The sequence below is a fragment of the Vespa velutina genome, chromosome 5, assembly GCF_912470025.1.
Source record: "Vespa velutina chromosome 5, iVesVel2.1, whole genome shotgun sequence".
In the NCBI taxonomy this organism is placed as follows: Eukaryota; Metazoa; Arthropoda; class Insecta; order Hymenoptera; family Vespidae; genus Vespa; species Vespa velutina.
In genome coordinates, this window is record NC_062192.1 from 6,725,567 (window position 1) to 6,749,142 (window position 23,576).

At 28.9% G+C, this 23,576-nt stretch overlaps 4 protein-coding genes and 1 long non-coding RNA gene across 9 annotated transcripts in view; 2 read left to right on the forward strand and 3 right to left on the reverse strand.

Annotated features, from left to right (window-relative positions):
• Nucleotides 1–8,809: 8,809 nt before the first annotated feature.
• Nucleotides 8,810–9,439, reverse strand: LOC124949265. The gene is made up of 2 exons (XR_007101010.1): nt 9,131–9,439; nt 8,810–8,916 (listed from the first exon to the last, which is right to left on the reverse strand). It is a non-coding gene; the product is annotated as an uncharacterized LOC124949265 (long non-coding RNA).
• Nucleotides 9,440–12,584: 3,145 nt separating this feature from the next.
• On the forward strand, nt 12,585–18,780 carry LOC124949263 (growth factor receptor-bound protein 2). 2 transcript variants are annotated; one of them, XM_047494057.1, is made up of 8 exons: nt 13,182–13,206; nt 13,717–14,094; nt 14,204–14,625; nt 16,030–16,127; nt 16,243–16,362; nt 16,450–16,615; nt 16,738–16,911; nt 17,036–18,780. In XM_047494057.1, the coding sequence occupies exons 3-7, from the start codon at nt 14,548–14,550 to the stop codon at nt 16,909–16,911; spliced, it is 636 nt and encodes a 211-aa protein (XP_047350013.1). In that variant the 5' UTR covers nt 13,182–13,206; nt 13,717–14,094; nt 14,204–14,547; the 3' UTR covers nt 17,036–18,780. The 2 variants fall into 2 exon arrangements, with proteins under 2 accessions (XP_047350014.1, XP_047350013.1); XM_047494058.1 differs by lacking the exons at nt 13,182–13,206; nt 13,717–14,094 and adding an exon at nt 12,585–12,737.
• Nucleotides 18,781–18,929: 149 nt separating this feature from the next.
• LOC124949272 (protein arginine N-methyltransferase 6) lies at nt 18,930–22,965 on the forward strand. 3 transcript variants are annotated; one of them, XM_047494079.1, is made up of 5 exons: nt 18,930–21,733; nt 21,791–21,905; nt 21,988–22,354; nt 22,455–22,734; nt 22,853–22,965. In XM_047494079.1, exons 1-5 carry the CDS (start codon nt 21,698–21,700, stop codon nt 22,895–22,897), a joined length of 843 nt encoding a protein of 280 aa, XP_047350035.1. In that variant the 5' UTR covers nt 18,930–21,697; the 3' UTR covers nt 22,898–22,965. The 3 variants fall into 3 exon arrangements, with proteins under 3 accessions (XP_047350035.1, XP_047350034.1, XP_047350033.1); XM_047494078.1 differs by having other exon boundaries at nt 21,791–21,918; nt 22,455–22,965; XM_047494077.1 differs by having other exon boundaries at nt 22,455–22,965.
• Nucleotides 19,693–21,628, reverse strand: LOC124949274 (DNA-directed RNA polymerases I, II, and III subunit RPABC1). Its single transcript, XM_047494082.1, has 2 exons — nt 21,007–21,628; nt 19,693–20,939 (listed from the first exon to the last, which is right to left on the reverse strand). The coding sequence occupies exons 1-2, from the start codon at nt 21,306–21,308 to the stop codon at nt 20,609–20,611; spliced, it is 633 nt and encodes a 210-aa protein (XP_047350038.1). The 5' UTR covers nt 21,309–21,628; the 3' UTR covers nt 19,693–20,608.
• Nucleotides 21,156–23,576, reverse strand: part of LOC124949267 — a 35,930-nt gene continuing 33,509 nt past the window's right edge. The window contains exon 17 of one of the 2 annotated variants that reach the window (XM_047494063.1): nt 21,156–21,292. The gene's annotated coding sequence lies outside the window, so the exon portion shown is untranslated. Of the gene's footprint in view, nt 21,293–23,268; nt 23,563–23,576 lie in introns of those variants that run through there. The other variant, XM_047494065.1, reaches the window with a different exon arrangement.

Sequence of the window (23,576 nt, forward strand, 5' to 3'; positions counted from 1 at the left end):
AGTTCGAAGGGTGTAGGAGTGTTAAGGTCTTATTTTTTAATTTTTCGATTCTTTTTTTAAGATTCGTGACTATTTTTTATGTACATATATTTTACGAGATATACATCAATTGTCTTTAAATTGAAAAGATTTTTTTAAATAACAAATATCGTTCAACTTTGAATGGAAATAACAAAAAAACAATGAATATTTAATGTATTAAAAAAAAAAAAAAAGGATCTTTAAAATAATCTTAGATAATAAAATAAAATAAATATCACAAAAGATTCGAATTAATATTATATAAACAATTTATATGTCTTGATGTACATACGTAACGAAAGAGAAAGGTACCATTGAACGAGTGGGAGAGAGAAGATAAATGAAAGATGGGAAAAGAGGTCGGGTTACGATGATGGTAATGTAAAAGCCTATATGTAATCGCAAGTTATGTCGTAGTCGTGTCACGTTTTGATTCTCTCATTGCCGAAGGTACAAGTAACTAGTTTCGCGGTCTAGGTCGATTCGTTGAGAAAGAAAAGATTGCATTGGCTGGTGGTATTGTCACATTTATCGAACTTTTCAAACGTTACATTCAGAGTTAGGGAGAACGAAGTTTCATAGAAACTGGAATGTGTAACGTACACATGTATTTTTTCATCAGTTTTCCTTTCATTCTTTTCTTTTTTTTTCTTTTTTCTTTTCTTTAATTAAAAAATTCTATATAAAATATGTATACAATAGTTCGTACACTATATATGATAATACAAATATCTTTATAATTAATATTCTAACTTCTGTAATTAATTTCTCTAATATGTTTACTTGAAATTCAATATATATATATATATCGAATCATTATTAAAAAATTGAATTTTATACAAAGAAAGGAAAAACAAATAAAACGGTGAACTAACTTTGATTCAAATTCCGGCGAAAGCAATGATTAAACGGCATAAAACTGGATTTCGATGTACCGACAGATAAGCCCTTAAAAGTCCCTTTATACCATCTAGCGCAGCTGCGATTTGTAGCATAGTTCGTGATAGTATTTGTGCGATTGAACGAACGCAAAATTAATTGCCGACTGATATTTGGACACGTTCGATGTACCCAAAAGACGAATAGCCTCGTCAATATACACAATTTTGGTATATATACATATATATATGAAGGTATAATATATATATATATATATATATATATGTAGTATGTATACGCGTATGTAGATTGCTTGACTATATACACAAAAATTCAATAGCTGAAATATTCGGGGATGACCATTCGGCTTCGAATACAAAGAGAGTAATCTCTCTTTTCCATCTCTTTTATGTCGCATGATTCAAAAACCAGTGCATAGTGTATAGGTACTCTTCCAGCGAAGACGATGTCACATGCTAAGTTATAAATTATCAAGCTTCATATTTATCAATTTGAACGTTCGATTGGATTATTTAAGGTAGGATGAGTATATGTGTATGTATGCATGATAAGTTATGTGATTTTTGTTTTAATTTATTTTACTGTTAGGATAATTGTATATATGCACACAAATAAATATATGTGAAAAATTATAAACAAAATGACATCGAGAAGATATTTTTATCCAATTCTTATCGGCTTCTTAAAATGTGACGAATATTCTGTTTGCAAATGAAATTTCTTTGGTTCGATTAATCCGAAATATATACTATTATGGACGCTCGTATCTCCTGCGAATATTTGATTTAAAAAGACATTGTAGAGTTTCGAATAAACGACATATGGATCGTAAAAATTCTACGGAAAATACGAAGTGCTTCTATTTTTTTGATGTTCAGACATTATCAGTGTATTTATCGTATGAGAATGGATATGGGATATAATCGATAATCTATAAATATAAAATTCTTGCGCATTAATCGCTCACGTAGGAGTTTAATTTTCTTTCTTCCTTTTTTTTCTTCTTTTTTTTTTTCTTCTTTCTATAAATTTTATCGAATAATATATATTATATATATATATATATATATATATCCTTTTTAAATAAAAACAATGATTAGAATCTTTTAGTTAATTTGTTTTATTTTTATGACGAGAAAATTTGAATTGTAAAATTTGTTTATAATGTTGACCATCTCGTAAAGAAAAAAAAAAAAAAATGAATTGGCCAATAATCCACAAAATAAATCTAGAATTTTTAATTAAATATTTTATTCATAACGTCTTGAAATTTATTCGAAAAAAAAACTTTGAATCGTCGACACTTCGAATTTTTTATTTGATGTTGGCCATCTTATTAAAAAAATCTCCACGAAACACGCAGCTCGAATTTTCTGATCATTCTTATCGAGCATTAAAAATAAAGACAACAATTTTGATCATTCGAAAGTGAAAAGAAAAGAATTATACTTTTTAAAGAATATTATCGATAAAATTAAAAAAGAAAATAAAAAGAAAGAAAAAAATTGACACGTCGTTCATTTTGAAATACATACTTCGACAAGTAAACGTATACGTACGTCATATGTTAGTGGAAGTGACACCAGATGGAGAACTGAAATTGAGATGCAGGCGAGATCGAGTTCCCGGTCTCGTATTCTGGATTCTGGTTTCTCCCGCGAGAAGGCAGAGAAAGAGACAGAGAGAGAAAGAGACAGAGAGAGAAAGAGAGACCAGACCGAGATTTCAAGTAGAATATCATTGGTCGTTCCGCTGGGCAAAATGTTATCTTGCGCGTTAAAAACGACCTGTATTTTAACAGAAACCTTGGATTTTTCTTTACATGAGAGAGGATAAGATAAGAGTAGATACTTGAAATTGTTTAACGTTTTCTCACTTTTCACGTTTACAACAAAATCGAATTAAGTTTACGTGAAGATATTTATTAATTTTTATTAAACACATTAATAAAAAAAACAATAAAAAATCATTATATAAAATACTTCGAAGATGAATTTTGAAACGACGGATATATCAATAATAATACTGAAGTGTTCTTTGATCAAGAATTTCAATGACTTGAAATAATCTTATAGGCATATATATATATATATATATATATATATATGTATATATATATATATATATATATGTATATATATATATATATATATATATGTATTCATGCATGTATGTATGTGTAGACGACATGTCACCATTGCGACACCTAACAGTCGATAAAGTGATGTTTTGCGCGACGGTAATCTTCTTGAATCGGCAAAAACAAATCGCTGACGCTTTGGAAGTGTGCTGCCGACACATGCACTAAGAAATTCATCAATTGAATTGCCAATCATATCGGTTTCTACAATTTTTTTTTTAGATAGGGATGATTAAAATTACTTGAAAAATAAACCAAAAAAGTAAAAAGAAAAATAAAATAAAAACTACCTACTTCTAACTTTGTTTGATATTATCATATATATTATTATTATCATTTTTTTTTTTTTTTTTATAACCGAATGAAATAAAAACCGTTTGATTTTACAACGTAGCATAAATTTTTATATAATATTTTATGTAATTTTTATATAAATTTTATGTAATATTGTCGTTAAATATGTATGATCTCATACATATATATATATATATATATATATATATATATATATATATATATGAAAATCGTTAATAAAAATTTTCAAAAGTTGATATCCAATTAAACATCTAAGTTAGATCAAAATATTCTTGAAACAGCTTCGCACCTTTTGTAAGAAATCTTCCACCTAACGTTTTTTCCCATGTGAGTAAGCCTTACTTAGGAAAAAATTGAATTTTCCGTTTCTCACATAAGGAGTACATATTTAGTATCGTCTAAACGTGCGATAACGCGTAGGCGCATGCGCGCATGACTGTACGCCTGGCCGAGCCACGCTAAATGTTCCATTCGAAGGCTGAACTTTCAACGAGGTATCATCGACCATACATACGAAGTTAACTCGACGTGAAAAGATTGCAATTTATTTAAGATTGAAAAAAGAAAAAATCTTAAAAGCAAAGAATTGTCTAGATATTAGAAAATTTTAAATTTTATAAGAAAAGAAAGAAAGAAAAAAAATGCAATGACTCTCAAATGAATTTATATGAGAAAACGATCGGATGCTTATCGTATTGGTCATTGAATCATTTTCAAATGACACGATACCGACAAATTCTAGAAACAAACGAAAAAATTGTTTAGTTAAAAAGTTAAAAAAACTAAAAAAAAAAAAAAAAAAAAAAGAGAGAAAATGCAGTGACTCTCAAACGAATGTATATGAAAAAATTATCGAATACTCTTTGTGTAGTATCACAGAGTAATCATTGAAGTATAAAATTCTAGAAACATACAAAAACATTTTTTAAATTAGAAAATTAAAAATTATTTATATATATATATATATATATATATATATATATACACAAAACATATATATATATATGTATATATATACATAAAATGCAGTGATTCTCAAATGAAATTTATAGGAGAAAACGCTCAAATGCTTTTCCTGTACTATCATCACTAAAGTATTGAATCATTCTCTAACGACAAAAATAACGACGGCAATGAGGAAAAGACTTAGACGAGACTAGCAAAGTTTCGCGGTTTACGCTAATGAAGCAGAGCAGCACTGAGCCTTTATGGTGGTTTATGTACGCTTACGTCATCAAATCCATCGGTTTCGGCCTCGAGCGAGGCTCAGAGCACCGAGGGCACACTCTAGCGGCATATAGAGGGAAACACAAGAGGTTATGTCGTGTCCCTCGAAGCACACCAGGCACCACCAGCTGACGTGTGTGTGTTCTTTTCGAGAACGATAAAGGATGACGCACGAGTTACCCAGGAAACGTTCTCTAAGAAAATCGTTTCGAACGTCTGACTTCTCGTCGTTCTCCTCGTTCTCATCGTCGCCATCATCATCATCGTTGACGCATAACAGGGAGAATATTGGTTAGACATTTTATTTTCCGAAACGAATTCGTCGAAAAGACGCCATGATGAATCGAAACTCGAAAACGATTCATTAGAAATATATTTTCTTTATTTATTTCTTTTTTTTTTTTTTTTTCTTAGAAATATATTTAATTTATTTATTTATTCATTTTTTTTCTTTACTTATATAACGAGAATGTAATAAATATGCAATATTTATTTAGTTCGAATCTATGAACACAATTTTTATGGCCATTCTTATTATCAGTACGACAAAATATACATATATATATATATATATATATATATATATATATATATATGTGTGTGTGTGTGTATATATACACAAATAGACATGTATATATTTATAAATGTAGACGAGTTTAGTTTATTCCAAATAATATCATTTGTATTTGAAAATTAAATGAAACCTCTCTGACTATACTGAGAGACTATGGAAACGAGCTTGCCACAAAATGCTAGCATGTCAAACGAAACCATAATAGATCAGGTCGTCGTGCGATAAATTTCTCCTAACTCCCCTTGAAATAATTCAATCATAATGCTATTCGAAACAAAATTTATATATTATCTTGGATCTAGGATCAATTCGTTATATTAAAATGATTACACAACATTCCAATATAATAATTGACTAATCATTTAAATATTCTAGATGGTTTGACACGAGTATGTGTGATATGGGTAGAAAGAGATCACTCGACACGTTGGCTATGTATGTACATATATCGAACCGTATTTTATTTAGCATCGCACCTGCCTTATCCTGTCCCTTGTATTCTTCCCCCCTCGCAGGTGTTTAGAACACGGAAGAATGCTCTTCTTCTCTCTTCGTGAAGATATTCTTACTGCAGGTACGAAATAATAAGTATCTCTTTGTGGGAAATAAAAATTCTTTTTTCTCTTTTTTGCTTTTTTTTTTCTTTTTCTTTTTTTTCTCGAAAAAACAAGTAAATTTTACAATTTTATTTTACATATTTCTTATGTAATTGAATTATTTTTTTTTTTTTTTCCTTTGTTCAACGCGCGAGCTCTTATTTGTTATACCGTTATTTATGAAGTCGTCATAGTGATAGCATAAACTGATACATGTATCAAGATAATCGAGGAAGTTATTGGTCAAGAAAATCATACGTTAAAAACAAAAAATATGTATATGAATGAATAAACAATATTTTTTTTTATGATTAAAAAAGATAATTAAAAGATGACCAACAGAATTTCAATAACGAATGTCCTAGATGAATCGAATTTCTTTTTTTTTTTTTTTTTTTCCATGGCCAATTATGTCGCTCGCGCTCTCGGGATCATCCCATTCTCAGTCGCTCCCCTCTCTCTGCGTTCCACTTTTCTCTCGCTAAACGCATATATATAAATACAGCTGTTACAATCTTCCGTAAACACTACCACCAAACGTGTTTATTTTCTCACGAAACAGATAGATTATTACTATTATTATTAAACTCGTTTTTTTTGTCGTTCCCTAACTTACCGACCGATCGATTAAAACAGTCGCATGGTGGCAGTACAAACTAAAGAAACTGTATTATCGACTCAGAGTGATTTTCTTTATCGATAAGTAAATCTACTTTTCCTTTTTCTTTTATTTTTTAATTTGATCGACATATTTGAAAAGCTATCATCTTGTTATTATGTGACTCAAGTATTTATGTAACGTTTAGTATCTTGTAAAGTTTAATCGAGATATGCATCAATAATTAATTACTCGATAAGATTTGAATTGATTTTAATTTTGAGAAGAAAAATATTAGACTTCTGAATAGTCGTAACATATTTTAGATCAGGTTTATCTTTGAAATTAATATTATTTAATAGACTATGGAATTTCTGGTACTTACTCTAATATTGCTTAAAAAGCTACTAAATTATCAAGTAATGATAATATTCAAATTCAATCGAATTTTCTTCTTATTTATCGTGCTATTTTAGCTTTTTAATTTTCTTTTTTATTTTTTTTTAGTTTTTTATTTTATACGTAACTAGAACAATCATAATCATTCGGGACCTCGTGATTTTTTGATTACTATAGCAAAAGAAGGATAAGAAAAGCTTTGGTTAGTCATATTACCAGCAACTAGTAGATTACGAAGAAGGTAAAGTTTTCTTTACGTCATTCACTTTGACGTCAATGATAGTTTAGATTTTGATTGTAATGTTTCGAACGTTGTTGTGTCGTCGTCGTGATATCATTCGTGTCAAAAAAGATTATGTGCATATATTTACATATGCGTGTTATGTATGTATCTATGTTAAAAAATGATTGTAAGAAATTAATAATAATAATAGATTAATACAATAGAAATTATATTTTACTAATGAAATTTCACTTTTTGTATTATTTATATGTATTTATATACATATGATGATTAGATACATATATATGCATATATATATATATACATATATAAAAAAAAAAGTTAATATAATTTTTACAATGATCAGATTTGTATGTAATTCAAAACTTTTTAGCATGTTTTCACAAATAGTTGTAAAGTTTATTTACTTAACCTTTTCGTTACAGTAGTAGTATAACAGTTTTTGTGTATTAGTAATAATAATAGTGACGACAGCATAGTTACATGCTTGAGTCTACTTGAATTTGACTTGAATAACATCGTGCAAGACCTAGAAAATATTCGTATGGCAATTTGCCAATATATATATATATATATATGTATACACACGTCATATATATATATATACTTATACACGGTTGGACTGAAAATTTTTAAGTGGACCAAAAGTTACTAGGTGATCTTAAAATTAAAAATTAATTTAATCTCTTTAATAACTTTTTTAGGCTTTTGTAAGAAGGCATGTAGTTTTATTATCTGAAAACAAAATGTGACTACAAAGTCTAAGAAAAAGTAATTGATTTTTAAAATTATCTAATAATTTTTAGCTTACCGTATGTGTGTACGTGTATGTGTGTGTACGGAGAGACAGAGAGAGAGAGAGAGAGAGAGAGAGAGAGAGGCCATAGACGAAGGCCATTTACAGGATGCTCGGTTTAATGTAACTGGTGCTCGTAATTTCAAGGTTGAAACATAGAGAAAAGTATAATAATAATAGAAGGCGATAACGTTTTTGTGTAACGTGTATTGTTGAATTTATCCAACGATTCTATTCCAAAGTCATACGATATTAATCACTATCTACAGCGATTTTCAACAAGTCTTTTTGTATTAAAATCTTCGAAGTAGAATCATGTTCGAGGAGTCGAGTTATTTCCTTTCTGTTTTTTCCAGTTTTTTTTTTTTTTTTTTTTTTTTTTTACGTAGCTTAAAGGAGGAAAAATATATACATATATTCTTATATACATATACTTATAGAATATATATCCTACACACATCCAATATATATATATATATATATATACATACATATATATAGTATAAAAGAATAAGTATAATATACATATACAAGTATACCATATGTACCAATATATACCATATATTATATATATAATATAATAATATATATATATATATATATTATATACTATGTATATATAGTTTCCCATAGAAAGAGAAGACTGGTTAGAAAATATGTATAAAATAGTAGTAGTATAATAGTAGTTTAGTAGTAGTAGCAGTAGTAGTTAGAAACCGTCTAGAACGAGCTGTAAACGTAGAAGGCTCAGGGCCATTGTCTACTGGTACAGCCTTTATCTCTTCCCTTTCCCTTTGATAGTTACGAGAGCCTTTCATCTACCGGGACGTAGCACATAGAAGAGAGGCCTTCCTCTCTCTAAGCTCACGGCTACCTGGCCTGCACATCTTCAACAGTCTTCAAGGAGTCATCCTGAAGACAAGACAAACGGTACGGTGACATCGCCTTCAGACACAACTAGAACCGAAATTACGTTTCCCTCTTGTGCTTTCTCTTTTCTCTCTCTCTCTCCCCCTCTGGGAAATACTATCAAACTGACAAGGACAGTATCATTTCTCCATTTCCTTTCTTTCTCTTTCTCTCTTTCTATCTATCTCTTTTAACTCCTAAAATAAAATAAATTCTCTTATAGAAAAGTAACAAGAGAACGTGTAATTAATATTTTTTATTGCCTTAACTAATTTTCACTTTTTTTTTATTATATTTTTTAATTAGGTAATATACATATTTAATTTATATATATATATATATATAGTATATAATATATGATATATATGTTATATATATATGTCACGTATGTATTTACATGTAGACAATTACATCGAAAGTTAAAAAATCGCGGTAGTAGAATATCGAATCAAGAAGAACGGCACACCGTGATTATCTCCATTGAATGGCACGCAAACACATTTCCGACATTTTTCATTGAATGTAGGAGGAAGCGAGTAATCCTCGCTCCGTTGCGCTCGCTTGCTCTCTCTCTCTCTCTCTCTTTCTCTCTCTCTTTCTCTCTCTCTCTTCCTATTTCTCTTTCTCTTACTCATACAATACCCGTAAATCTTTCACAGGAAACGAAAACGCGCATATTCATGAATTCGCCACTGTTCGAATGACAATACCGATCGCATTGACGAGATTTGAATAAAAACGCGTTGCGTTCCGTTTCTACTATATATATATATATACATATACATATATATATATATATATATATATATCGACTATGCATGTGTAATAAAAAGTATCAAAAATATATTTTATGGTAATTTGAAAAGAGAAAAAAAGCATTAAGGCGGACGAATAATAAAAAACAAACAATTCAAATGAGTAACGAAAGAAATATTACAATCGTTTTGTGATATTTTGAAAAGAAAAAAAAAAAAAAAGAAAAACGTTAAAGCGAACCGACTATATAAGAAAATTTTTATTTTCTTGTTTTATTTTTGTACTTAATTAGAAACAAAAGAATTATTACTATTGTTTTTTTTTTTCTAACTAATAACACACGAATGTGTCTAACCTTTCTCTCGAAAGAAATAGTAATTCGCAGCTGCATTTAATTGGAAGCTTATTAAGGTGCCAACTTGGCTTTATACGTCTTTCATCGGTGCAACAGTCGCACAAAGGTAATTGAATTTCCGCGCTAATATTGCACAAGTATGTATATACGTATGACATATTTATTTATTTATATATAGATATATGTATATGTATGATGTATGTATGTATATACGTTTGTATAGAATTATAGATCGTCATCGTACATTACCAAAAACATTGGTCATCTCTCGATTCTAATGAATATATTTTTTAAAATACGTACATCGATCTTCGATAAATATTGAATTTTGTTGATCGAACGATCTACTGATAAATGAAATTGTATTTTTTTTATCTTTTTTTATTTTTTCTTTCTTAAAAGATAATTTCTATAATATATGATGTATCAAAAAAATTCTGTTATAGAATTTATTTATTTATTTCTTTTTATTTTTTTTGTAATTGTTTTGGTTTTAATTTTTTTTAATTTTTAGTTTACATCATTAACAAATTTTATTCAATTTTAATTCAATAATTTTTATTTGAATATAATTTTCACATAATTTATTTTTTTTATTTATTTTTTTAATACAATTTTTTTGTTAACAATTTTTCTTTTAATTTTTAATTTAATCTATTCATTCAAATTTATTCTATTTAATCTAACGATTTATTTCATATGTAATCTGTAAAATAATTTATAAATAAAATAAAATTGTATTATCTTACAATTTATTTATTTTTCGTTAATAAAAGATTTTTTTAATTTGTTTTTCTAAATAAACAAAAGAACAATTTATAACGTTTTCCATGAAAATTTGTAAAAATAATTTTTCACATCTTCGTTAAATGTCTACTAATGAATGAAAAAAATGAACCAAAAAATGAAAAAGAAAAAAAAAGAAAGAAAAAAAAAATGAAAAAAGATGGAAATATATATAAATAGAAGTCTCGAGACAAGAATCGCAAATTAATTACGGAACCCAACGAGTGTAGCTGCTATCGGACGTATGGCTGTTTTCAATTGTCAATCGCGACCTTGGATTTTCCAGACTTACACACACGTATATATGTATATATTCTGTGTAACTTTACGATTCTATTTCAGAATCATTATGGACAAGCGATTCTCGACGAGACGTCGTTTCCAACATAAAGACTGAATTTATTTTATATGTGTCAAAACAGTTTTACATTATTTCAATAATATATTAATAATTATTTTTTATAATATTTTAATAATATTCTAATAATATTTATAAGAAAATAATATAAATTGTAAACAATTGTTTTACTGTTATTCTTTATATGCAATCTTGAACTAATAGATAATAAATTTGTGTGTGTGTGTGCATGCGCGCGCGTGCGATAGATAAAAATATATTATCTAATAATTCCAGATTATGTGTACAATGTACATATATATATATATATATATATACATATACATATTAATATATAATATAAATATAAATATATATATATTACAAAACAAATAATCTAATGGTGTATAATAATAAAAAAAAAAGAATAAAGGAACTAATCAAGACAAGTCATCGATCGATATATGTTATTATGGATTTGATAGAAATACAATTTGAGGTTATAACCTAATCTAGTACCCTAAACTTTTCAAGAATGGAAAGTAACAATAGAAAACAATAACGTATGTGTGTATATGTGTATGTGTTACGTGTAAGACATTTTAACATTTAACTTTGGCGTTCGATAGGATAAACATTGTAGAAAGGAGAAATCCTGTAAAGAAGAGCGAAGTTTTGAAAAGAGTGACTTCACTCGTTGTCCGTTCCACCCTGCTTTCACCGCGTGTTTCTGTTTACAAAACACGTGACCATTTGGCGTCTGTAATCCTAACGCGATATAATACTTTTCTTCTCGCACATTTCTATTTCACGTTTAACTTTCGCTTTTTAAAACTCACGTAGCAAATAATTAAATATCCCTTAGTGTTACATTTGTTTGAAATAATTTTTAATTTTTTGCGGAAATATATTTCTTTGTCATTACGATGTATAATATATACATAAATATATATGTATATTTACAGAGAGAGAGAGAGAGAGAGAGAGAGGGAGGGAAGGAGGGGGAGGAGAGAGAGAGAGAGAGAGTAATTATATACGAACGTTCAACTTCTCGTTTCTAGAACGATCTAAGAATAGTTAGAAAGAGTAGAGGAAAAGAAAGAGAGAGAGAGAGGAGAGAGAATATATGGATAAGTAGGTTTACCAAACATGCATACATATATGTACGTATGTATATATGAGTTATGTGACACGGTATCATAGGATAGAGATTTTGTTTATATTACAAATATATGAGTTCGTTGTTGCCAAGTGATTATCGATAAACCTAACCATGATTTCATGTCGAATACTTGAGTTGTTTTTACATCAGAATTGCGTACATTACTCTTTCGACATCTTTAACCATTTCTGTGGAATTAAAAAAAAAGAAAAGGACAGTAATAAATAAAGAAAAGAAAAGAAAACAAAAAATAAAGGAATAGCGAGCAACTTTTTTATTTTTTTATAATGATTCCTTTTTTTTTTTATAGTATTAATATCTCTCGATCATTATATTATTAGGATTAAAAGAAGATTATTGAAGTATTAGAGAAGTGAGAGTGACTTCTTGCGCGAAATATCGCGAAAATGATCGAAAGACGACCTCTCGCGTTCGACGTAGCAAGATGGCTACCATAGTAAGCGAACAAGTAAGCGAAGGAACGATGGAACGAACGAGCCAAACGAATGAGTCGGGTCGAATCGTGCCGAGTCGAACCGAGCAAGCAGTCGACGCATCTTCGAACGTGTGCTAAGCGCATGCGCATACCTGCGCAACGAGAAACTAGTTCGTCGAATTATTCGTAAGTTCTTATTCGTTAATTTCTAATCTTCCTTTACGCGTTTATCCTTAAGTAATCTTTCGAAATTAAAGAATGAATGTTCGTGTCATGATAATAAATATCTGAGAAATATGAAATATGGATATTTCATATTATGGAAGACATTTCCTATATAAGTTCGTCCGACGACGCTGACGACGTTAGTACTGACGACGTTGACGACGCTGTCGACGACGACGATACAACGATGACGACGACACAACGACGTGCAAGAAAGAACGTCTCCTTGCATACACTTCGGCTAAGTTCGGTTTAACTCGGCAACGTCAGCATGCGCGGTAACACGATGCGCATCGACGAGCGAGAAAAAGAGAGAGAAAGAGAGAGAGAAAGAGAACAGTTGAGAGGATGAAACGCAGAGAGAGCACGGATACCGGGCGAGGGAGAGTGTAACGCCTGATAAGACCGAGCGATGGTCGCTCTCGTGAGAGTGCGTGATCCAAGCAACGTACCTTTTCCATTTTGACAGTTTGTTGTAGTAACGAAGATAAAAAGAAAATAGAAGAGGATAATATCGGAGGAAAATTAAAATATCAAAATATTAAAAAATAATTTCACGAACGGATCAACACAGATCCGCCATTATACTTTGTGCTTCTTTTTTTTTTATTATTTTTTACTTTTTTTTTTCTATGAAACATAAGTTTTCTCTTTCTCTCACTCGCTCTATCTCTCCCCCTCTCTCTCTCTCTCTTTCTCTCTCTCTCTTTCTCTCTCTCATTTGATCGTTTCTCTTTACCCTTTCTCTCGGTTTCATAGAACGAGGATGCGAGTTGTATGTGTCGTCGTAGCTTAGTTCGTTCGGGTGTCATTGAACGCCGTTGAATTTGAATAGAGTGCGACGGAGACAGAGATAGAAGAAAAAGAAAAAGAAAGAAAAAAATATAGAGGGATATATATATATATACATATATATATATATATACGTATATACATATAGGAAATAGAAAACGAGAGCTGAAAAGAGACAGAGACAGGAATAAATAGGAGAGGAAGAGTGGGAGAATCGCGTGTTCGAAAATTTGGAGATTAACTCGCTCCGTCACAGAAACGAAAAAAAAAAATTAGTGATACTGTGTATTCTCTGTGTGTGAGTGAGTGCTCTATTCGTGTGTGTGGGTGTGTATATGTGCAAAAGAGCAAGAGAGAGAGAGATTGGTGTCGCGTGTGTGCGTGCGCGTCTCTCTCTCTACGTACAGGTTTTTTCGTACGAGCTTATTCTATACGTGATACGCGAGCCACCTACGTGTATGCTCTTTCGTTGAAAACTTGGAAACAAGTGTAGTACGAAGAAAGTCGAAAAAAAAAAGAAAAGAAGGTTCGATATATTCTCGTAACACTGTTTCTGGTCTTACTCATTATCTTTTTCTTTTTTTTTTTTCTATTTTATTTTATTTTTTTTTCTCTTTTGTTTTTTACATTCGCAGACAAAGGTGGCCGCCTTTGGTGCCGCCTCGAGGACTGGCTCTCTGTGATATAGCTCTTTCTCTGTCTTTCTATCTCTCTCTTGTTCCCCTTCTCTTTCTATTCCTCTTTTATCCTTTTTTCTCTCTCTCTCCTTGTTCTTTTTCTTCTCTTCGTTCCCTCACTCTCCACCCCCACCTCTTACCCCCGTCCTCATCGCTATCCGTCTAGCGCACATACACGCGTTCGACCCTCGAGGGAAGAAGTGGAAGAAAGAGAGAAGAAATAAAAAAAGAAATAAAAAAAAAATAAGAAGAAGAAGAAGCAAAAGAGAAGAAGAAGAAGGAACAGACGAAGAAGTAGAAGAATGGAGGCGGTAGCGAAGCACGACTTTACCGCGACAGCCGAGGATGAGCTTAGCTTTCGCAGGTGTCAAGTCCTTAAGGTTCGTATTTATGAAAACAAAAAAAAAAAAAGAAAGAAAAGAAAAAAATTTCTATTCCATCGTTATTGCATATTTTTGTTTTTGTTATTATCATTATTTTGTTGTTGTTGCTATTGTTGTCGCTGTTATTGTTATTATTATTATTATCGTTGATGGTGGCATTGTTTCGATGACGAGAACCCTCTTCGAAAGTGTCGTTTCTTCGTCCCTAATGAACTAACCAACCAACCAACCAATCGTCGAACGCCTGACCGTCGTCGAGCCGAATATACTCGCTTCTGATTGGCTTAGACGCAAGATGACCGATCACCGAAGATTGCTCCTAGACCATCGCGGATTTGTTTGTCGTCAAAGACGATCGGCTCGCTACGATATTTATTTGTTCATTTCTTTATTTTATTTTATTTTATTTTTATTTATTTATTTTTTTTTTTTTTTTTTACTTTTATTTTTATTTATTTTCTTTTATTTTATTTTTGTTTCCTTTATTTACGAAATATATATGTGTGTGTGTGTATATATATATATATATATATACATACAATCGATTACTGCCGAGCGCCGAGAATTTTTCAAGAATATTGTTTCGATTTATTTTGTATACATATTAATATGTGCAATAATTCTTTTTTTTCTCCCATTCATAATAATGTCATTGCTCTGTTATATTTTTTTTTTCTTTTGGTCAACTTTTCTTCAATCTCTTAATCATGTTAAAAAAAAGAAAAAGGAAAAAAAAAGTTTGTTATATCGAGAAAAAAAAATATATAAAATTTGAAAATTGAACATTTCTATATTTATATATAAATATTTTGATGTTATTTTCCTATAATAATAATAATAATAATAATAATAATAATAACAATAATTTGATGGTTGGAATAAATTGTTATAATGGATTTTTGGATATAACTTTTGATCGGCTATTGATTATTATCGATATTCGATAATAATAATAATATATATTAATATCGATATATATATATATATATATATATATATATATATATATAGATTATTATCGATATTCGATATATATATATATATATATATTCGATATCTGATTTGATAATATTTGATTTTAATGAATGTTATTTGATTTGATTTTTAACAAACGTCGTCGTGTCAACATAACGCTTTTATTTATTCTCTTTCGTTGTCCTTCCTGAAGTATTAATCGATACTATGTGGCTTTATTTCACGATATTCTTCACAGCTGATATTTGCATTCGTCAAAATATTATTTCATCCCGCGAAATTCAAAACTTGAACATTATAATTATTTTATGAATAAGTAAGCAATAATGAAATTATATAAAAAAAAGATCCGATAATTTTTGATATTATTCTTACATTAATATAATCACATACGTATAAAATATAAAACAATATTTTTTTTATTAGATTCTCAATATGGAGGATGATATGAATTGGTTCAGAGCCGAATTAGATTCCAGAGAAGGACTCATTCCAAGTAATTACATAGAAATGAAAAATCACGAGTAAGGTTTACATTTTAGATATTTTTTTTTTTTTTTATTTTTTTTTTATTATTTTTTTTTTTTTTTACATCGTAGTAAATAAAAGATTTCTCCTTATTCTATTTTGACTTTATAGTTGGTATTATGGAAGGATAACCAGAGCAGATGCTGAAAGGCTATTAATGAATAAGCATGAAGGTGCCTTTCTGATTAGAATCAGTGAAAGCTCTCCTGGTGACTTTTCGTTATCCGTAAAGTAAGCACATGTTTTGTATTCATAATAATACAGTTTAAAAAATCATTAAATATTCGAGAATTTATATTTTTCGTTTTACGATGATAGATGTTCAGACGGTGTGCAACACTTTAAAGTATTAAGAGATGCTCAGGGCAAGTTCTTTCTTTGGGTCGTAAAGTTTAATAGTTTGAACGAACTGGTAGAATATCATCGTACAGCATCGGTATCACGTTCACAAGATGTCAAATTACGTGATATGATTCCTGAAGAGGTAAGAAGAATATCTATAGAAACAAAAAGAATACATAGACTTATTATTAGAGTTTTTACTTCATTGATAATGAATTATGTGTTTGTATATATATATATATATATTTTTTTTTTTTATTTCAGTGTTTAGTGCAAGCATTATATGATTTTGCTCCACAAGAACCTGGTGAATTGGAATTCAGGCGAGGAGATGTAATTACTGTTACAGATCGCACAGATCAGCATTGGTGGCATGGGGAGATTGGTAACAGAAGAGGACTATTTCCATCGACCTATGTTACTCCCTATCACTCCTAGGTATTATAGAAATTTTAGCATAAAATTTAATAACTTTTCCAATGTTTTACTGATAATCATTGTACTGCATCTTACTTGTTATTTTTAAATTATAGAAAAAGAATAAATGAATCTTCTGTTTTAGGCCTGATTTAATATATACAGGTCTCAACTATTGACCGCCTTATCCCACCATCATTATATACAGGATCAGCCTCGCTGCAAAATTAATCCAGAATGTTTTGCGAGCACACCGCCTATTGAATGGACTACCAGGATATACTCTTGGTGGTCCAAATGTCGAGTATTGTAATAAATACGATTTCGACATAAAATACTATTTAGTAAGGACCTCTGACCGGTCCCATTGAGAGAAAACATTATTTCTTACATCCTTAGTAATCCATACGAGAGTGTGTAGAGTTCCTTGATGTATTACACGACAGGGTAGTGTCCACATTGTTTTTATATATCGTTGGATGGACAAGTTTTAATCTTCTCTGTGGGACTGAATATGCTGCTACCATTTGAAGTTAACATTGATAGATGTCGTATGTGTATCGTATGTCTGCGATCAAATAGAATCCATCGAATATTCATTAACCGCAAACATTTTGACTTTTTATTCAATATATAATATACCAAGTGCTCTAAGCATGCAATCATTAACTATCATATGTTAAAATCGTAACATCGACATATATTATAAATGAAACTTGAAATGGTCTTTAGTATTTCTTGGTAGTCCATTAAAATGGTGTTATACATCACAGATAAGCATTAGTCTTTTGCAAGCATGCTCATTGGCCATATTAAAACAATAATTATATCTCTTGCTATCTCAGATAGTAGTTTAGGAGAACTGGGATTATATAAATCTTGTATTTTTTAATACAGATCCGCTATTCGAGGAAATGGGGACCTTGGCGAGAAAAGGGCCTAGTTAAAAACAATTGCATAAGAAATTTAAAAAAAAGAAAAAACTTTATATATGAACATGTATAGCGTTAAAAAAAAAGCGCATCGCCTTTTGGCATTGGACAATTTTTGTTGTCTTTTTTCTATCGTCAATATTTTCGCGAATGATTAAGAGAGAAAACATTTTTTTCTTACGCTTTTATTATACGTTCGATAATACGAATATTTCAGATATATTATCTGTATCGTATACACAGACATACACAAATTCGAATAAGCTAAATATAAGCTTTTCTTCGGTATTTCTTCATAATGAAATTTTAAAAGAATTGGTGGAATCTGTTTAAAAGATATTATTAATACTGTTTCTCTCTCATCATCTATTATATACATAAGCAGTTAAAACGCTTAAAGAGATTTATTTTGTAATTAAACGAATCTTGTGGTATACGTAGTGAACAAAAAATAAAAAAAAAAAAAAAAATAAAAAATAGAAAAAATCTTTTGTTTTATTCTAGAGATTTTACTACGAGTTGGGAGAGACAACCACACATATACAGCGATAAAGCGTATATACATATTGTATATACATTATACATGCATACACATATTGAAGATAATCGTGCGAGATTAAAATACAATTATTGTGATTGATTTATTTTTTGACAACAACTCTGTGACAAATATTGCATAAATGCAGAAATAGATAAATACGAATATTTCATACGATAAAACATTATTGCTATTTAAAAACGGAAAACAAAAAAAAAGGAACGAAAACAAATATTGCTATGCACTTCATTATTCATCTAGCAAATTTAATCATATGTTGCAAAGAAAAAAGAAAAAGATGCCAAGAAGCGATACGATATTGAAGTCTGCCATGTGTTAATTTTAATCTGCACACAATATTTAAATATAAAGTTTGTAATTTTAAAAACGATTCAAGGGGAGTCTATGTACATTTCTCAAGAAAAAAAGAACAAAAAAGAAAACAAAAAATATTCTGTTTACTGATTTCAGCAATTCTTGCTTTTTTTCTGTGTAAACAATGAAAATGTTTAGTCTTATTGTGTAATTATTATTATTATTATTATTATTATTATTATTATTATTATTATTATTATTATTATTATTATTATTATTATATTATTATTAATTAATTATTATTATTACTGCGTTATGTTACATTTTATTATTAACAATATATTGCATTAATCATACTTGCATGCTTTTTTTTTACTTACGCCCATAAACCATATATGCCTATTGTATAAGCCGAAATCACATGTGCTATTTATTGTCTCACTATTTACCATTTCTATTTGTTCTTCATCGTTCATTAGTAACAGTCAAAAATTATATAAGGGAAGTAAATTTTTCACAACTTTTTTAAAATAATATAACAAATATCGTAGAAAATATAGAATTAATTCCTCTTTTCTTTTCTTTTTTCCAAACTAAAATTGTAAGTAATTTTATTATGATTTTATGCATAAAAAAAGTAAGACTGTTTAATGATTAATTTTTCAATGAAACATCGATAAGATTGTAAAATAATGAAATATATACGGACTGATAAATGTTTAACTTTCTATTCATATTTCAACACTGGGTCTTTTTTTTTAAGTTGACTTATTTTTTACATGCATATATATGTGAAATAATATAGTTCCTGTGATAACTTTTTTATTTTTATTTGTCATAGGAATAACAAAAAATCTACTAAAATTTATTACTTGTTCATTTATAATTTATAGAAACTTTTTTTGGTGTACTTTGTACCATTAAAATAAAAATTTAGTAAGGCTAATGTTATGTAAAAATTTTACGAAAATTAACGCCGATTTTTAATAGCTTTTTGTAAGATAGTTTGACTCGTACTTAAAGATGCAATATATATATTTTAAGTTTATTATTTATTTTTTAAACAATAAATTCGTACATATTCGTAATTAATATTAAAAGATATAAATTAGCGATTTTTAATATCAATTTATCAATAGCGCACAAAAGTATGCATCTCTCTATCTATATATTATCACTTTGCTAAGATTTGTCAAGTTTTATGCATTATTGTAGCATATTAATAATAAAAAAAAAAAAAACTTGTTCGTATGCAGATAATGAATAAAGCAATATTTACATTTGCTTATGTAGTATATAAGCAATGTATTTTGACTCACATGTACAAGCTGTTTAAATAAATCTGGAATTGAGTTGTCTCTTGACAACAGTGTACCATGATACTTTGGACCAAGAAATAATATAACAAAGAAATGTATTCAAGGTGAACATTTGCATAAGAAATTTAGCTAATTGTGCCAATTCCTTAATATTATTTATTATTTATGAAATAATGACAAATATTTTCGATTTTCTGCTTTTTCATCTATGTACGATTCTTTTAATGAGTAACACCACAAAGTGGATTTATAATGGAAAATTGTATTATATCTAATGCATTTAATTACTGCACTTGGCACAACATTAGTAATTATTTACTGCCTGATATACAATTAATGTTTACTACCAAATGCATATTATGTAATAACACATGATAATTGTAGTACAATAAAGCATTCTCAGAAAGTAACATTATATTCTTTCATAAAATTCTATATTTATCAATGTTATTATGGGTATGATTGATGTTTGCGATTAATGTTTTGTATTAAATTTAATCTCTAAAAATTATTTTTAATTACAAAAATATTGTACAGTTCACAGTTAGAATTTCTTCAATCATTATAAATCAAAATAACATGAAATAGACATTATATGTTGCTTGTATTATCGATCAACATACAAGTCTGTAAGAGATATATCTTCCTGCAGTTTCAGAAGGTCTAATAATTTTGACTACTTGTCCTCTTTTTAGACCAAAATAACGAGCCACTGGATCACCAGCTTGTATACGCATTAATTGATTTTCTTTAAGCTTATACCTAGTAAGTAACTCTTCTTTTTCGTCTGGAGTTAATACTATATGTTCAGGTACAAGTTCGTGTTCTGTGATATTTATCAACAACTCAGATTCCAAAAATTGTTCTAAAATATACTTAGGTGCCATATCTACTAAAGATTGTTTAGCAGACGGTGTCATACCTTGTTGTACGACAATGATTGCTCTGGAAAAGAAACAATGAAATATAATATAATATAATCTTCATATAAAAATCTTTCCAAGAAACATACCTATGAATTTTTTCTTCCTGCATACGCTGACAATAAGTTTTTATAGTTTTGATACCTATTTTGGGTTCATCGGGAAAAAAGACAAAAAGTTGATCCGTAGGATCATCATTGTGTGCAACTAATACAATAAGATCGCTACGTGCTGGTCTTTTTTCACTCGGTTTATCGCCAAATTGTTCTTTAAATTGTTCTAAAGTCTGATCCAATTCATCCTGTGTCACGAGATAACCTCTATCATGACACAACTGCATCACTGTTTTACGAATTCGCCACAATTTATAAGTTTCTGCTTCATCATCCATTTCGTAATATATACAAATAAATACAATTAAATTTTTAATAAACAATTGAATTCAAATTCTAATTATTTCACTTTGTTTTCTTCTTTGAAATTATAGTACTTAGGGCTGTTCACCATCTTCTGGCTATGGCATATGTGACTCCAGCGATAGGTGTGGACAAAATGTGAACTACAAGCGTAATAAGCAAATACTGTCCCCCACTATGCATCTAGTATGCGTCGGTTCAGTAGATCACTGCATTATCGACAGAGTTGTTAAAAGTAAAAACTACACATTTTTACGTTGTTGATCTAAAATTGACTTAGTTTTCCGCTATTTTTTTTTTTAGTTTCGTTAAATTTTTAATAGGATAAATATTTTTTTATTGTTGTGTGCTGTAATAATTCGACATGGATCAATATTTTAAAAGTTACGAGGAACTGGATGTAAGAGATAGGTTATACATAACATTTACATGATTATATATAATAATTTAATTTTAGGTGCATCGTTTAATGCTTAATGATACGTCCAGAACTTTAGCATATAAAAATGCTATACTTAATTATGCAGACAAATTCAAAGGCAAAATAGTTATTGATGTTGGTGCTGGGACAGGTGTTACAAGACCGTAAAATATAAATTCTATATATAAAATCATATGAAATTTTGATCTTTTTAAACGGATATATGTTTTTAGGTATATTGTCTATTTTCTGTGCTCAGGCTGGTGCAAAAACAGTATATGCAGTAGAAGCCAGCGAATTGGCTAAATTGTCCGAGGAAGTAATTATCGAAAATAATTTGGAAAATGTAATTAAAGTGATCCATAGTAAGATTGAAGATCTTGATCCAAATGTTATTCAAAAAGCAGATATAATAGTTTCAGAATGGATGGGATTTTATTTAGTACACGAAGGAATGTTAGAATCTCTATTATTTGCAAGAGATAATTTCTTACGCAAAGGAGGAATCTTATTTCCGTCGATAGCTAAATTGTATGCTTCTCCGTGTCAATTATCATCAATGTTCCAATTTTGGGACAACGTTTTTGGAGTCAGTATGAAGTAATTATAATTTTAATAATAATTTTTATAATATTAATGATTTTGGTTTGTTTATATAAATTCTATTTCAATTAAATTCTATTGTCTTATTTTTACTTAGATGTATAGGAAAACACTATCGAGAGACTAAATCAACGAAACCAGAAATAGTATCGATAAATCAGGATGATATTTTAGCGGATAGTAAATTAATAGCATGGTTAGACTTGCAAAGCATTATTTTATCGGAAATAAATACTTTGGGAAATGAAGAATATGTATCCATTTGTAATAAGGAAGGAATATTACAAGGAATTTGTATCTGGTTCTCAGTTGAATTTCCAGACGGTTCAGAATTATCTACAGGACCGTTAGATAAATCAACACATTGGAAGCAAACTGTAATTGTATTGCCTATGGATGTAAAAGTGGAAAAAAATGAACCCGTGGCATTTAATTTAGAATTAAGAAAGGACACCTCAAAAGAAAGAGAATATAACATAAAATTAATATTGTTAGATGCTGCTGAAGTTGAACACGAAATTCCATGTTATTGTTATATGACTAAGTGTATTGTAACAAGAAAATATTTAGAAGATCAATCAAATGGTACCATAAAAGACTGAAATTATTTGCATATAAGATGATTATGCAAGTCCTATTATAAAAGTCTTTTTTTATTACTTATATTGCTAATATAACATAATATTATATAAACATACAATATGTATTAATTGTAAATAAATGAAAATGAATAGATAGAACAATATATACGATAATGAAACTAAAATGTGTATATTGGAAAGTATATATGTATATATACATATAATATATATTTATATGTATGTTTTTATTACTTTATAATAGTTTAAATAAAAAGATAAAAATATGATAACTATAAATATAATTAACAATAATGTATACAAAAGGAATAATACTTTACACAATGTAAATATATTTTACGTATATGATTTTATAATTTCTTTACAATTTTATATTGTAATACCAATATTAAGACCATCAGTTAAATGGTTGGATAAATAACTTATGTCATATACGTCACGATCTTACGATCTGAATTAATTTTGTATGTACTGAGTACATATGTATACGGATTTTTTTTCCTTATGCAAGTATACGTTTTTGGAAGAAATTAAGAAAATAATCTCATTGTATATCAATTGATATACATTCTTCATCTTTATCATTTATTATTAATGTCATTTCAACTGTAAAAGCATTT